General features: G+C 39.3%; 1 protein-coding gene across 1 annotated transcript; it reads left to right on the forward strand.

Annotated features, from left to right (window-relative positions):
* Positions 1-23: 23 nt before the first annotated feature.
* On the forward strand, positions 24-14,776 carry LOC136243702 (ATPase family AAA domain-containing protein 2-like). The gene is made up of 13 exons (XM_066035251.1): positions 24-183; positions 354-560; positions 1,223-1,418; positions 1,577-2,596; positions 2,796-3,044; positions 3,208-4,251; positions 10,589-10,807; positions 10,872-10,980; positions 11,155-11,348; positions 11,441-11,574; positions 11,918-12,029; positions 13,102-13,926; positions 14,649-14,776. Exons 1-13 carry the CDS (start codon positions 158-160, stop codon positions 14,688-14,690), a joined length of 4,377 nt encoding a protein of 1,458 aa, XP_065891323.1. The 5' UTR covers positions 24-157; the 3' UTR covers positions 14,691-14,776.
* Positions 14,777-15,313: the final 537 nt, after the last annotated feature.

The raw sequence follows: 15,313 nt of genomic DNA on the forward strand, positions 1-15,313 counted from the left end.
GAGTGGTGTCTTACATTAGCGTGTGAACCAATTTGCGAGGGAAATCAACGCGCCAATAATAAATATTTATATTGGCGCTATCGGGTTTAGTCATTTTGGGGCGAGAGTGTCACCTGTCCCGGTGTGTTTTGTCGTTGTTTTGACTCCAGGATTCAGAATGGGACCACTAAGAAGGTCTAAACGGTACGTAGCGCCATTTCTATCTGTATTTCTATTTATAGAGCACTTTGATAAAACTAGTTTTTACTTTATGCTACCTCACAGTAACTGGTAGAAATGCTGTACGGAAGTTTAATTTACTCTTTTAGTGTACGTGTCTTATAAGAATTTTACCTTCACTTCTGAAATTACAGTCGTAGGCTAAAGTCACGTGATAGTTACATAGCTAGTATTAAGTTGGAGGATGTGACAACCATGGAACGAACAAGAAAGTTGAGAAAACGACAAAGACTGTCTTCAACACCGTTCAAGGAGTCACAAGGGAGAACAAAGATGGCAAGACTTGTTGAGGATGACTTGGACACCAGTAACACCCCTCAGTCTCAAGTGGCCACAGAAAGGTGAGGTCATGACAATGTTGTGTTTACAGTCAACCCATTGGCATGTAGATGAGATGTTAGTCAGCTAGTGGCTTAGTCTGGCGCCGCCCGCCCCTTCGCATAAAGTAAGGGTCTGGTGAAATACAGATACTAAATCATTTCTAGCGCCCAGATTCGGCGCTAGCCAATTAGTGCATGCCAATGACGTTCACACAGAAATCGCCTTGGCAACACAATGCTTTTGTTCGAATTGAAGTGCAATTATCTGACGTAACAAGCATTACGTGCGCTGTCTAATTGAATTCCTTTTGAAATGATTAGGTATTTGTATTTCACCAGACCCTTACTTTATGCGAAGGGGCGGGCGGCGCCAGACTACTAGTGGCTGTGCATTGTACAGTAATCATTGTGTTTATTCTACACACTGTGGCTTAAAGCCTTCAGGTAGTTAATGAAGGTTGCTGAATACAATGCAATGTAAGACTACATGTAATTGTTAATGGACTCAGTTTATTGGTATGTTATGAAACTTTGAGCTAGTTTGTGGGTAATAGAAAATCTCCCCATAGTCAACCAACAAAATGTTTTTGGTCTAATGTGTATGCATATCATTGTATATAATACACATCACATACAATGTTGTTAACTAAGATATTGTTATTGTGATGGTGATTACATGTTAGGCCACAGAGGTCAGCATCCACTGGTGCAAGGCGTAGGCTGTCCACAGTATCCAACAATGGAGTGATGGAGATTTTGTCATCACCTCGCAGGAGTAAGAGAGAAAAGAGACTCGTGTTCTCCAATTTTAAACCATCTGAAATGAAGAAACAAGTCTACAACAGTGAACAACATGTTTTTGTTGCTACTGACTCAGAAGTATGTTCAGATGTATTCTGTAAGATTTTTGTATGAATGAATAATGCTTACCCTTTTCTTGATGAATTGTAAGTTTTTAAATGTTGTAAATAAATCAGCTAGCATGTTTGTGTTACGTTTTTGTTCATCTGTTGAATTACCATACTGTTGGTTCATAGGATGATTTGGAGCCATATGAGAAGTTGTTTTCACCTGTACAGAGGAAGCGTCGTACAGTCAGATTACCAAGTGAACAAGAACTGGATACTTCCAATGTACGACGCTCAGCTCGGCTAAAAACCTCCATTGACTACAGAGAGCAGTCTGGAAGCTATGATGAGAACAGAGTGGACAAGGAACAAGCAGCTAGCAGTGGTGACCAAGAAAAAAGAGACTCTGAGGGTGATAATGATGAGGATGGAGAAGAGAAAGAAGATGGTGGCAACAAAGATGAGGAATCAGGCCAAGATGAGACATCTTCAGAAAGTGACAGTAGTCAGTCAGATAACGAAGAAGATGAAAGTCAAGGAGGTTATTACTTCCGCAAAAGGAGACCGATTGTGTATCAATACCAACCAGTTATCTTAGACCAGGGCTCCCGTCCTGCTAAGCCAAGGATGTCACAGAGACGAAAGTCTTCCTATCCTCGTAGCCCACCCAAGTCACGTGCGTATCAGCAACATGTGACAAAGTCACCTCGGCAAACAGCTCACCATGATTCCAGCTCGACTACTGATTCTGATGAAGCTGCTTTTGATAGGCGGAAGGCTCGCAGCATGACTAAGGCTCGTAAGAGGTGCCTGCCCATGAACATATCACCAGAAGAGGGTGTTACTGGGATCATAAAGGACAGGCAGAATATTGGATCCAGTCTTGCTGATATTGATCCCATGACTGTCGACCGCAATGTTACATTTGATTCTATTGGAGGGCTACAACAGCACATACAGTCATTAAAAGAGATGGTGATTTTTCCACTTCTCTACCCTGAGGTATTTACTAATTTTAGTATTGCTCCTCCACGAGGGGTTTTATTCCATGGGGCTCCTGGTTGTGGTAAAACACTTGTGGCTAGAGCTCTTGCCAATGAATGCTCTAAAGGTGGTCGCAGAGTTGCATTCTTCATGAGAAAAGGTGCAGACTGCCTCAGCAAGTGGGTGGGAGAGTCTGAGAGACAGTTACGATTATTATTTGATCAGGTATGTAGTTTAGTTGTGATCATAAAGTACTTCAGAACTGTTCATTTATTATGTGCACTTGTTCCATTATTGTGTTTGCAGTGAAGATCAAATTGTGCATGTGCATTCTATTAGAGTACTTCTATTGGAAGTTTCAATCAGATTTATAATTGCATCTGTAATATGTAGCAATGTTTTATGTATATGATATTGTTTATAGGCTTATCAAATGAGACCCTCTATAATCTTCTTTGACGAGATAGATGGTTTGGCTCCAGTGAGGTCTAGTCGACAGGACCAGATCCATTCCTCTATAGTCTCAACACTATTGGCATTGCTCGATGGGCTAGACAGTCGTGGTGAGATTGTGGTCATTGGAGCCACCAACCGACTAGATGCCATTGATCCTGCTCTAAGGCGACCAGGAAGGTTTGACAGAGAATTCCACTTTCCCTTGCCTTCCTATGAGGTCAGTATAGTTTGTTTAAGCTGGATATATGAACTTTATGTATCATATTTATTAGTTTTCATACAACTGTGTTTTCTGGGCCAGTGGGCCTAGAAACTATTGTACTCGTGTATATGGATGGCATTAGACAAGTTTTTTAATGTTTCTTGTATATTTTTCATAGGATCGTGTCAGTATATTGCAAATCCATACTAAAGCTTGGAAGCCGACATTGAAGGCTGAGTTTGTTTGTGAGTTGGCCAATCAGACAGCAGGATACTGTGGTGCTGATCTTAAAGCTCTGTGTGCTGAAGCCGCCTTGTTTGCTCTCAGACGACGTTACCCTCAGATATATACTACCAATGAAAAGCTGGTCATCAACCCTGAAACCATTAGAGTATCTGCATGTGATTTTCACAATGCTCTACAAGCGATTGTTCCTGCCTCACAACGATCAAGCTTATCTCCTGCTCATTCTTTGTCAGTAACTGTATTCCCGCTTCTGTCAGCACAACTGGATTCCCTCCTTTCTCTCACCAGTTTCATCTTCCCACCGTCATGGAAACCTGTGATAAAGGCTAAGAGGAATCTTTCCCTGGTGTCCAATAGTGTTGACGAGAGATATCATATCTCTGCAGTGATTGTTCGTGATACTTCACCTTTGCCATCACCAACCAGTGCTGCATCAAGTTATGGTCACTCATCATCAAGAAGAAGTAGATCAGTAGTTGTCAATCCTTCAGAAGGCAATTGGCTTTCCAGTCAATGTCGCAGGCTGGATTTGAGCAGCCTTTACTTTGATGTGACCAAGCTTGCTGACAGTGCTTTGATGCCAGCCAATTCTATCTTGGAGGATGAGACAGAAGCTGCAGTGAATCCCAGACAAGACAGTCTAAGTCAAGACTCTGGTATGGACACCCGTAACACCAGTCCAACAGACAACACTACAGTAGCTGGTGTTAATAGTAGCCGTATTGAAGACTCTACTTCACGTCTTAACACCAGTGTTGTGCCATCCAGTCATTTCCTAAATCAGGCTGCTCACCCACATCTTCCACCGTCAGTTTACCGTCCACGGCTCATCATTTGTGGTAATGTCAACATGGGACAGACAGATCACTTAGGTCCTGGCTTACTACACGCTTTGGAGGGATTGTCCACACATTGTCTGGACCTGTCAGCATTGTTCAGTGTGTCCACAAAGACTCCTGAGGAAGCTTGTGCACAGGTGAGCAATACTAAATGTATTGTACTGTAATAACAGGCTAAGTTCCTAATGCATATGTGTAATATGCCTAGTTTTATGATGTGATAAATGGTTTAGATGTTGTTGATTATGTAATCAGTTAACATTAGGGTTTACGTAATATGGGTAGGGCTGCTCAACTTTTGATGTCACAGTAAAAAAGTATGGTACAATAAAATGTGGCAATATTAAAATCTAATTATAAACTAAAGTAGGGACAATGTAGCACCCCAATAAAATAGTACTAGATCAGAGTAGTGCATAATGTCCAATTACTATAAAACAACAAGAAGCGAATATTCCTATAGCTACAGTGCTGTGCTGCACAGTAGGGATATATATTAGCTTCTTATTGTTTTACAATAACTGGAGTATTCCGATCCAGCTTGTTTCAATGCTTTTTATTGGAGTGCTACTCTAGTTTAAAATTCCTAATTTTACTTGTTTGTGAATTGTTTTTGTAAATTTATGACCACTAATACCCCTAGTTTTAATCATATTCATGAGAGATGTCATGATCTGTAGCTGTCATAAATCTAATAATGCAGTTATATTCATAGAAGCACAAAGACTGGCCATTTGCATTCCATTCCAGCTACACCTACTATTGATACAGACCAGGGTCTGGCAGCTATGTCAGATTCACTTACGTGTACATGCGTGAGGCTACAGCGTCCTAGTTGACAGTAGTCTACTTCATATATACACTTTACATGTGACACTTGTCTACAACTCAGAACAGCTCACTGGGTGGACTTCAAGAACGCGTGTATTCCAATTTGTTGGTGCAATAACTTGAAACAACATGTACACCCGTATATGTAAGTTGTGTGTGCTTGATGGTTGCTATGGTAAGGAAGGATAGAAGTAAGACAATACCCCCATATTTTATGGCTATCAATATGCTGAAGATTTCTTTGTGAATTTGAAGCGTTTCTGTGAAAGAAGTAGCACCATAGTGGTAGCCACTTTCTGCTACACTTGACTGAACACATCAGGCAGGCAGGCAGGCAGGCAGGCAGTAGAAATTCTTTTGAATTAATTTTTTTTGTTTTAGTCTATAACAACTTGACAAAAATGTTTTGGGTTGATTTGAAGGCATTTTGGGAAATATACCTAACCAATACTGTTATGTCATTGTGAGGAGAAATTGAGACAAAATATTTTATCATGGGCCACTCCCAAACCTTCATCATATAGTACTGTATGTTACTGTATGGGCCATGATGTAACAACGATTTTATATCCTAACATGGTGAAAGCTTTGATGAAGCAAATGTTGTTTTTGTTTGTTTGTTTGTTTGGCTGTTTTTTTTGTTCTTTGAACAATGAATTGAACATTAGTTTCGTCATTGCAGGCAGGCAAGCAGTAGAAAATTCTTTTGAATTAATTTTTTATTATTATTATCTATAGCAACTTGACAAAAATGTTTTGGGTTGATTTGAAGGCATTTTGGGAAATATACCCAACGAATACTGTTATGTCATTGTGAGGAGAAATTGATGCAGAATATTTATCATGGGCCACTCCCAAATCTTCATCATATAGTACTATATGTTACTGTATGGGCCATATCCTAACATGGTGAAAGCTTTGATGAAGCAAATGTTGTTTTTGTTAGGTTTTTTTTTAACATGAATTGAACATTAGTTTTATAATTTCGTCATTGTTACATAATATTTAATTACGTAATACTATTATCATTTCTAAATTCGTTGTTTTTGATCATTAAAATCACTTGAGAGAACATGTGCAGTTGCAGCATACTTCTTCGCCTTCGTCATGGCACAGTGAGCAGGGTCCCATACAACTTCTAATGTCTACATTGCGGAGCTGTTAGAAGTATAGAGGTCCCAAGTGTCATATTGACTGAATTTTTCTTTCTAGGTGACTTTTTTATTAAAATGTTTTGATTAAACCCTTTGAGTTACTCCTCATTGTATTTTTTGTTTGTTTGTTTATTTGTACCATCTTGATAGTGTGTGTATTGAAAGTATTTGGTCATGTGTTGTCAATCATCTTGTTATCTGAACCTTTGAATGAATAGTTCATTCCCATCACCTTATTAGCTGGTTGCCAAAGTTGACTTGTTTTCTTCCCACATATCCACAAAATGTAAAGTGTGGTTCCTTCTTGAATTGGTAGAATGATTGTGGTTAGATGGGGAGTGTGGTTGTCATAGAAAAGCAAACAAAACAACATCCGGTAAGTGTGTATAAAAATGAAGTACTTTAGTTGAAAATCAAGCAACCCGATAGTAACAATGAAAGTCTTTCTCTTTCTCTTGCTGTTCAGTAGTGCTTTAGCTAACAATGAAAACATCTTGCTTGGTATGAGTAAGAATGATCCTGCTGCTTCTTGCCATGAGATATACCAGCGTAATCCTACTAGTAGGGGAAATGTTGGACAATACTGGATAAAGACTAGTGAAGGATTGTTTGTGGTCACTTGTAACATGAAGCTAAAGTGTGGTGGAGTTGAAGGAGGATGGATGCAAGTTGTTGATGTAGACATGAATCGAGATGATAGTTGTCCAGGAACATGGCACAAGATCACCACTCCCAGGAGACTGTGTTTAGGATATGCAGCTGGATGTGCTTCTGCACATTTTTATATGAACAGTGTTAACTATGAGCACATTTGTGGACAAGTCAAAGGTTATCAGAAAGGAACACCAGATGCATTTGAAGTCAAAAGTCGTTCCATTGATGGTGCATATGTTGATGGTATTTCCATCACTGTAGGATCACCACGTAAACATGTGTGGACCTATGCTGTTGGAGTGTCTGATGATTATGATTATGATGGTTTTGCTAACTGTCCATGTACTACTCATCCTGGTCCCAGTCCCCCTTCCTTTCTAGGGAATGACTACTACTGCGAGTCTGGGGATGTGGGATTAAATGATTTTGCTGCATACTACCTATCAGATCCTTTATGGGATGGTGCTGGTTGTGGTACTGGTAATGGATGTTGTGCTCAAATTGGGATGCCGTGGTTCTATAGGAAACTACCAGTAGCAGTGGCTGAAGATTTTGAAGTTCGCATCTGCAAAGATCAAGATCATCCTAATGAAGATGTGGCTGTTGAGAAGTTGGAATTGTATGTTTTATAGCCAGGCTTGTAGTTGCAGTTTACATTTAATTAGTGTCACCATGACGATGTTAAATGTTATATTAATTCTTATTTACTGTGAAGTGTTTCCCCTTCTAGTTCTCATTACTATTGTTTGTAAAGTTTTTTTATTGTTGAGATATAATTCATTATCATTATTGAACTTGTATACACTATGAGAATGGCACTAGGCAATTTAGTGAACTGCGGTGTGTCTTGCTTGACCCTTCGAGGACCAAATTAATTTTCAAGTATGGAGGAATGCATAACTTTGTGTTATAAGGAAGGCAGTGGTCTTCTGTAAAACGAAGACGGATTATCGTTTGGCGTTGACTTAATAGTAATTTCATACACAACAATAATATCAAAGCAGTTTTGTTCTACACAAAACACTACTTGTGGTATGAAGCAATGAACGGGTGATGTCATCTCCACTGAATGCACGTTTCGTTATTTCTTTATCGCAATTTCATGAGGTAGTCACTGATCTTTTGTATACAAATCGAATCGTCATCACGTGCTGAGTCTAATGGTATTTAGTTTGATGCACTAGGACGAAGTATTATCGAGATATGGCCAATCAAAGTAGCAGGTGTAGAGTAATAGCGGATGATAATGGAAGAGTTACTTTTCTTGGCAGCCTAGCAGTGGAGATTCTCTTCAAACAAAGCAATACTTTGTGTGATTTTGTCAGGAATTTCATGGTGAGTATCATGGTGTTAGTGAATTATTTCTACTGTGTACTGATAAGCAGCTATAACGGCTTATACCACCCCATGTACTTGCTCCCAATATATTGGGCTTTGGTCCTCGAAGGGTTAACTAGCATGCGTTGCTCTCGGCTATGTTCCAGCTGTTATACATGGGGAATGTTGTGTCTGCACTTGCTTTAGGTGTGATGTGAAAATTGCACAGTTACGAGCATAGTGTGAAACAAAGATGAAGCCATTGATGTGCTATCTGCTCTAAGAGATAAGCTAACTACCAGGTACAAAGAAGGATGAAAGTTTATATTGTGTGGACTGCATCTCCTACAGCAGCACAGGAATAGGGACATCTTGGGCCCAAGCAACATTTAATTGTCCTAAAGTGAAGGCTGTGATGTTATGTTGCGTTTGTCAAAAGACAGTAGTCAGCTGGCAGGCCTTCAGGAGGCTAAATACAGTTTTATCAAGGAAGGGGGGTAAGCATCTTTGTGCTTACTTTTATGTGCATGGCATGCCCGCTAGACTGTCAAATTGCTTCTGGTACATTCTCATGTACCTGAGAATGACATGCTGCTCCAGAAATTGTTGTATTTTACACTTAGATTGCTTCTGATGCATCCTGAGGTAAGCAGCATTGAATAGTAAAAGAAATCAAGTCTGTCACGTTACCCATAGTCAAGTTAGTTAATTTTCTGAAGACATGTAGGGTTGCTCTGAGCATTGATTATACTGTCAAGCTGTTGTGAAGGAAAAGTGAAATCTGGGCAGGAAACTTCATGACTCACTATATCATAGTACGATAGTACTGTATAGTAGGGACCATAAAGGAGTAGGTGTGGCCCACAAAATAACATCACTCAAAAATCAGCCTCAATTTTCCCTGACAACGATGAGGCAGTGTTGGTTAGGTAAAACTATAGCCCAAACAAGCTTTCAGATCAACCCAAAAAAGTTGCTATGGAATTTTTAGCGAATTTTTTTTTACTGGCTGAGTAACTGACTGTCTGACTGAGTAACTGATGCCTTCAGACAAACATAACTTGATAACAGCTAAGGCTACAGGTTTGATTTTTTCACTGTTCAACTTTGCTTCGGCCCAAGAGGTGCCTTTTGGCATACCGCAATACATACAATGCACTCTTCATGGACTTACCAGTATCCTCCTTTGTGTCCCATTCATCTTTTCTGACAGACAGCGAAAAGTGTCGATTTGGTGGTAGCACGTGATGGCTTCCCTTCGTAACGGAAATTGTCCGTATTTTTTATAGTGGCTATTTTGATTGTAGGGGTGCTTTTCGAACAGTTCTTGATTCGTATTGCTGTGTAACGGGTTGAACATAGCCAACAACAAAGCATAATGAATACTTCACTTTTCAGACAAATAATTGATATAACTGGGACGCGCAACACCATAAAAAAGTCAACAAACAAGTACACAGAAAAAAATTGGAATTTTCAACTAGAGTAGGGACCATAGCACATCTATAAAAAGTACTGAAACAAGCTGGAGTAGTGCACGGTATTAAATCACGGTAAAACAATAAGTAGTGTTATATCCCTACTGTGCTCAAGATACCATAATGGAAATGCACAGTAGAGATATACCACTTCTTATTGTTTTACTGTGATTTAATATCGTGAACTACTCCAGCTTGTTTCAATACTTTTTATCAATGTGCTATGGTCCCTACTCTAGTTGAAAATTCCTAATGTTTCTGTGGAGTTATAGTAGTTAAATTGTGACACGTACTATACTTTGTAATGCTATTACCCAACCATTGTCTTATTTGGTAATAGGCACTACCAAGCAGAGTACAATATAACGGTCGGCCCTCGGCCATTTTCCGACCAAGTGATGCTGTTGACCGATCAATGTAGCCGTTGGTCGGCCATTTGTGCCGATCAATTTTTTTACAACTGTAATTCTTTATTAGTCTTTATAACATGTAATATTATAGTTATTATTATTGTCGTATCGTTAACTTTCCTTACCGAAGCTATTTAATCACTACGTGAAGTCTCGATCACGTCAAAGCATCGACTCAATGCACATGCGTAAGCTAGAGCACTGCACCTCGTATTTGCCCAAATTATCGATTGTGGGTTACTGTCGATGTTGTGAAGAAGCGATCACTACACTGACTACATGAGTGGTGCCTTCCAAGAGAAGAAAAGAAAGTAATGTTTGCGAAGTGGAGGTATCTCAGAGTGATCCTTTTTCAACAATTTCCTGGGGGGGGGGGGCATGCCCCCAGACCCCCCCAGAAGGCTTGTGCTTCGCATTGCGGGGTGTGCTTCGCACACTAGGATAGTACACCTCTATCTTATGGCCATGCAATTTCAGAAATGACCAATCAAATTTACTTTTGATTGGCCATTCTGTCCTAGCAATAATTTTCCCTTATATTGTACACTGCCAAGTATTCATGCATAATGCAGTATAATATTTTGCCCTGTTGTCTAAATTCACACAAGTCATTTTTGTGTTTGTTGGTAGGTACTAAAAGAGGCAAGAAGGACTTCACCCTCCATCCTCTATATACCTCACATTGTGTCGTGGTGGAGCAATACTTCAGACTGCCTCAAGGCCACATTGTTCACTCTGCTTGACTCTCTACCTTCATCTACTGCTGTGCTACTACTTGCCACAGCAGAGTTGCCATTCGAACAACTGCCATCATCCCTCAGGGAACTGTTTAGCACTGCTCATGGTCAAGTAAGTTGCTTATAATCAGTGTAATAGTTGCATGTTCATAGCATATATATTATATATCAAACAGGTATTCTCACTGAGGGAGCCATCTGAAGATGAGAGGAAGAAATTTTTGTTTGATGTTTTACTAGAAAAGCCACTTCAACCAGTTGTATCACCTCCTATACTGCAAACAGGTTGGCAATATGCATTGTCTAGTGTATTAGGAATTAAAGAGTTCCTATATATTTTGGTTGTGTGTTTTGTAGAGCTATGTTGACTTGTCAAGTTATTCTTCTCAATAATTTGTACATTTGTAAATAGCATAGTTATACAGTAAGTGTCTGGTTTTGGTATTTGCAATACTACAGAGGCTCCAATGGAGCAGCTAGAAGTTGCTGCGGCACCTGCACCTCGTGAGTTGACTGAGAACGAGCGGCAGAAGATACAAAGACAGCGTGATGCTTTACTGAGGGAACTGAGGGTGTTCCTACGAGACATCACCAACAAGCTTCTAGCTGAGAGAAAGTTCAAAGAGTTCACCAAACCAGTTGATCCAGAAGAGGTATATTGATTGTGTACTATTTGCTGTCCACACTAATTGTTGTCTTAACTCATTGCACACGTATTGATGTATATATCATGGTTATGTGATAGGTACCTGATTATCATGAGATCATATCAAATCCGATGGACCTATCCACCGTGATGAAGAGGATTGATGAACACTGCTACTGCACTCCTAAACAGTGGTTACGAGATGTTGAACTGATCACCAAGAATGCACTAGAGTGAGTTTCGTATACCCAGCCTCCTACATGTGTGATAAAATATTCAATAGAGATTTATGCATGAGTATAAGGGGATGTTAAGTTCGATTAGAGATCATCGGAAATAAGGGAGGCCACCTGACTGATTTAGGGATTACATGTCCACTAGTATATCTGCTGGTGTATAGGCGACATTCCTAACCAATACTGCCATGTGAAGCTGGTTTTGGGTGATCTTTTTGGCAAGAAAACCCCAAACCTTCATGATCCTTAATATACAGTACTACTTGTAGTAGCAAGTAGTTTGTGACTATTATTAAACCATGCATAGAATCATAATATTATGTGTTATTCTCTGGAACAGGTATAATCCAGAACATGATACAGAGAGCAGACTACTGAGGCATAGAGCGGCAGCCCTGCAGGATCTGGCTAACTCCTTCCTTGATCATGACTTGAGTGAAGAGTTTGAAAAGGTGCATTACTTGAGCCTTAAAATAGACCTGTACAGCAATCCACTCTTCCATATGGAGGTTTGGTTAGCTGGACCATAGATAATAGAGTAAAGGGATAGGAAACGCAATAACGTGACATCACAAAATACGTACATTTCTATTGGAATTCCGTGTAGTACGTCACGAACATACTCGTTACGCTTGCTGCGCTTGTATCAAAGAGAAACAAATTGTTGTAACGACAGAATTTTGTAACCAACGACTGTGAAACTTCGCTACAGTGAACTCAAGTAAGTAATCGAGGGAAATAGGATGGTACCAACCCTCAAGGAAGTTATACGCAAAATTAAAGGAGATTGAAAGTGAAAAAAACGGCCCAAAAATTACTTTAAACCACTTTACTTTCTTCGTAAATATATTCTATCCTTTTAACTGTGATAAACCTATTCCTTACCATTTAACAGAGGGAACCAGAGGAAATATCGGAGCAAAACAGGAACTGTTGCTTGAAGAAACGACTAAGTATCTTCCATTTTTAACCAAAAGTTTAAACCACTTTGCAGTACAACGCAACGGTAAAAGACTGTGTTGGTGACACGCCTAGCTTACCACAAGATTCGAAAGTGGAACCGGCTATAAAAGAAGCGGTATGGACGAGGCATGAAGGTACTATGAGCGAAAGTGTGACAGCGTGTAACAATCACGGTTAATGCGATACGCTTTGTTACAAAATCTACGGTCTGAATTCTCTCGCCAAAATCTCTCACGTAGGCCTAAATACTTGCTGTAGTCTGTTGGATTACTATTTACGCTGCTTAGAACACTAATTCTCGTGCTTGAGCACAAAACTGTCTTGTCCTTTCAAGTCATGCGTAACGGAAATCAAACCGGAAATCGCTTGCGTTTCCTATCCCTTTACTCTATTATCTATGGCTGGACCCAGGTTATTAAAACTCAATTCCAAAATGATCATTCTATTTTGTTGTTCTATTAGAAAATCTACATTATTGTTTAGAATGTAGGTACTTTCTGTACTGTCATTTTACACACACTACACACTATTGAATAGTGTAAGCATATTCATCTCCTACAGATGTGTGAAGACATGGAGGCAGCTAGGGACAGGCTAGGTTTGCAGAGCACATATCCTACGCCTCAGCAGACCACCATAGAGACTGCTACAAATCATGTTGCTGGTACAGATGATGGTGCAGAATCAGCTAACAGCACATCAGTTTTGAATAGTGAAGAAGTCTTTCCCAGAAGAAGTCTAAGAAAACAAGGGATTGGACCATTGGATGATGGACTACCATACTGTGAATCAATACGTTCAAACAAACGTCGCATTTCCAGTGGAGGCAAAAGTGAAGACAGCAATGATGAAGAAACTGAGAAGACAGATATGGAAGAGAATGATAAAGATGCTAATGTTTCTGACATAGAACACAATATAAGTAGTGAAGCAACAGTAAATGCCAACAGTGTTACTGGAAAATGTCAGTCGTTCATGGTGAAAAATCTACTTGATCTAAAGTCACCTCAAGATTCCATTCCACCAGTTGACTTCTCAACGCCATCCACCTCAGCTGCCACAACTAATGGTCCCACAATCAATGGTCCCACTTCAATTAAACCCACTTCCTCCCGTAGCAGACGAGCAAGCAGTAGCTCTGCTAAAACAAGCAAGCAGGTTACTAGTGTTCAGTCACCAGTACTCATTAGTGAGGTGTTAGAGACTAGTGCTCGTGTTCAAGATGAGCTACCCACCATTGACAAGCATCAGTTACGAGAGATATTCCAGTATGCTGTCCAAAGCACCCATAGTGCCACCATTTCTCACATGGAACAGTTACACAATTGCCTGGAGCATGCAATATTTAGACACAGAATGGAAAAAAACAAGAGCATCTTACTAGAGGTTGGTGATTAGCAACTTTATGTGTATATATGTGTATATGTGACCGGATTTGCAAGAACCCCACATGTCAGCATATTTTTCGAATTCCATTTTATTACATTTTCTTTGTCGAGAAAACCAAAGGAATGGTATGCCGAAGTTTCAGGTCTAGAAGCCAAGTGCTTTTGAAGTTACAGCCATGCAAATGGGCAACAACAGAAAAATCGATTTGTATTGTGACAATACAAAAAATAAACTGCAGGCGCGTAATCAAGCGGTCATAACTTACGAATGTAGTCTTTTAACAAGATGCAACTTAGGGTAAGTTTTGTCTTCCAGACTTTTCCTGTGACCAGGATGAAGGCACAAAAATTTGAGATGAAAATAATGGACTGCTTATCCAACATCATGAGGCAGACTAGCGCTATATCTTCTGTCTCCTTGGGAGTACTGACACAAAACAAAGATTTTTAACTCCTTTTGCTTTGGAGATCATGATGCTACCAAGGATTACGCCATTATCACCTTTCTTCATTGCAAAACAAACGCTCAAAATTTACAGAAATTTTTTTTCAATTTTATAACTATTGTGTTTATTGCTTAATAAGGCTTGCGCTAACATGTGAGATTCTTGCAGATCCAGTTACATATGTATGTATCTGTAGTGTATGCATGATAAATTGCATATCCAGTTTACAATAATGTATTAATATTTTAATTTATATGTGCTTTATTTCTTATAGGAGATGAGAACTATTATTGATCAGTTTTTTAGCAATACTTGATGGTACAGTACAGTGTAGTATATATAACAACATCATATGGTTGTACTTATTTATTATATAATTTAATGGATTGCATTATAAATGTCTTCATGTAATAACATGCTTTCTCTTAAATTTTGCATGCAGCTGGATACGTTATTAAATGCATTACACTGTAAAAATTTAGTAGTGAATTGCTCTGCCACAATACTCACTACTTGGTGGTCAATGTAGTGATGTTCACTACAAAATTAGTAGTGAACGTCACTACATAAAAATAGTGAGTATTGTGGCAGAAATTAGTAGTGACGTTTGCTACATTTAGTAGTGACGTTCACTAGTTTGTTTTTACTGTGTAGAAATGGCAGTATTTGCTATTTTTACTCAGCCGTAATTCTCTTGCTGAATCAGCATCAATGCATCACAATCTCATTCACTGAAATGTGTGGCTAAGTATGGACTTTGATATAGTACCAAACTTGATAAAACATTTGCTTGGTTCATATCATTTCGGGATTCCATTAAAATTTGCAATCATATTGCACACAAAGAAGGAGACAAGTCAGGCCAATACTATTGTGAAGCCATAAAATGCTTGGAAGTAAAACTTTATATCTTTTAAAACAAGATCCAAAAGCGAGGTG

The sequence above is a fragment of the Dysidea avara genome, chromosome 13 (genome assembly GCF_963678975.1).
Source record: "Dysidea avara chromosome 13, odDysAvar1.4, whole genome shotgun sequence".
Classification (NCBI taxonomy): Eukaryota; Metazoa; Porifera; class Demospongiae; order Dictyoceratida; family Dysideidae; genus Dysidea; species Dysidea avara.

Bases quoted from the DNA above. Each gene is read 5' to 3' on its own strand.
- LOC136243702 (XM_066035251.1), top strand. From the start codon at position 158: ATGGGACCACTAAGAAGGTCTAAACG. The intron at 184-353 runs GTACGTAGCGCC...CTGAAATTACAG, and splicing joins CCACTAAGAAGGTCTAAACG to TCGTAGGCTAAAGTCACGTG. The intron at 2,597-2,795 runs GTATGTAGTTTA...TATTGTTTATAG, and splicing joins TACGATTATTATTTGATCAG to GCTTATCAAATGAGACCCTC.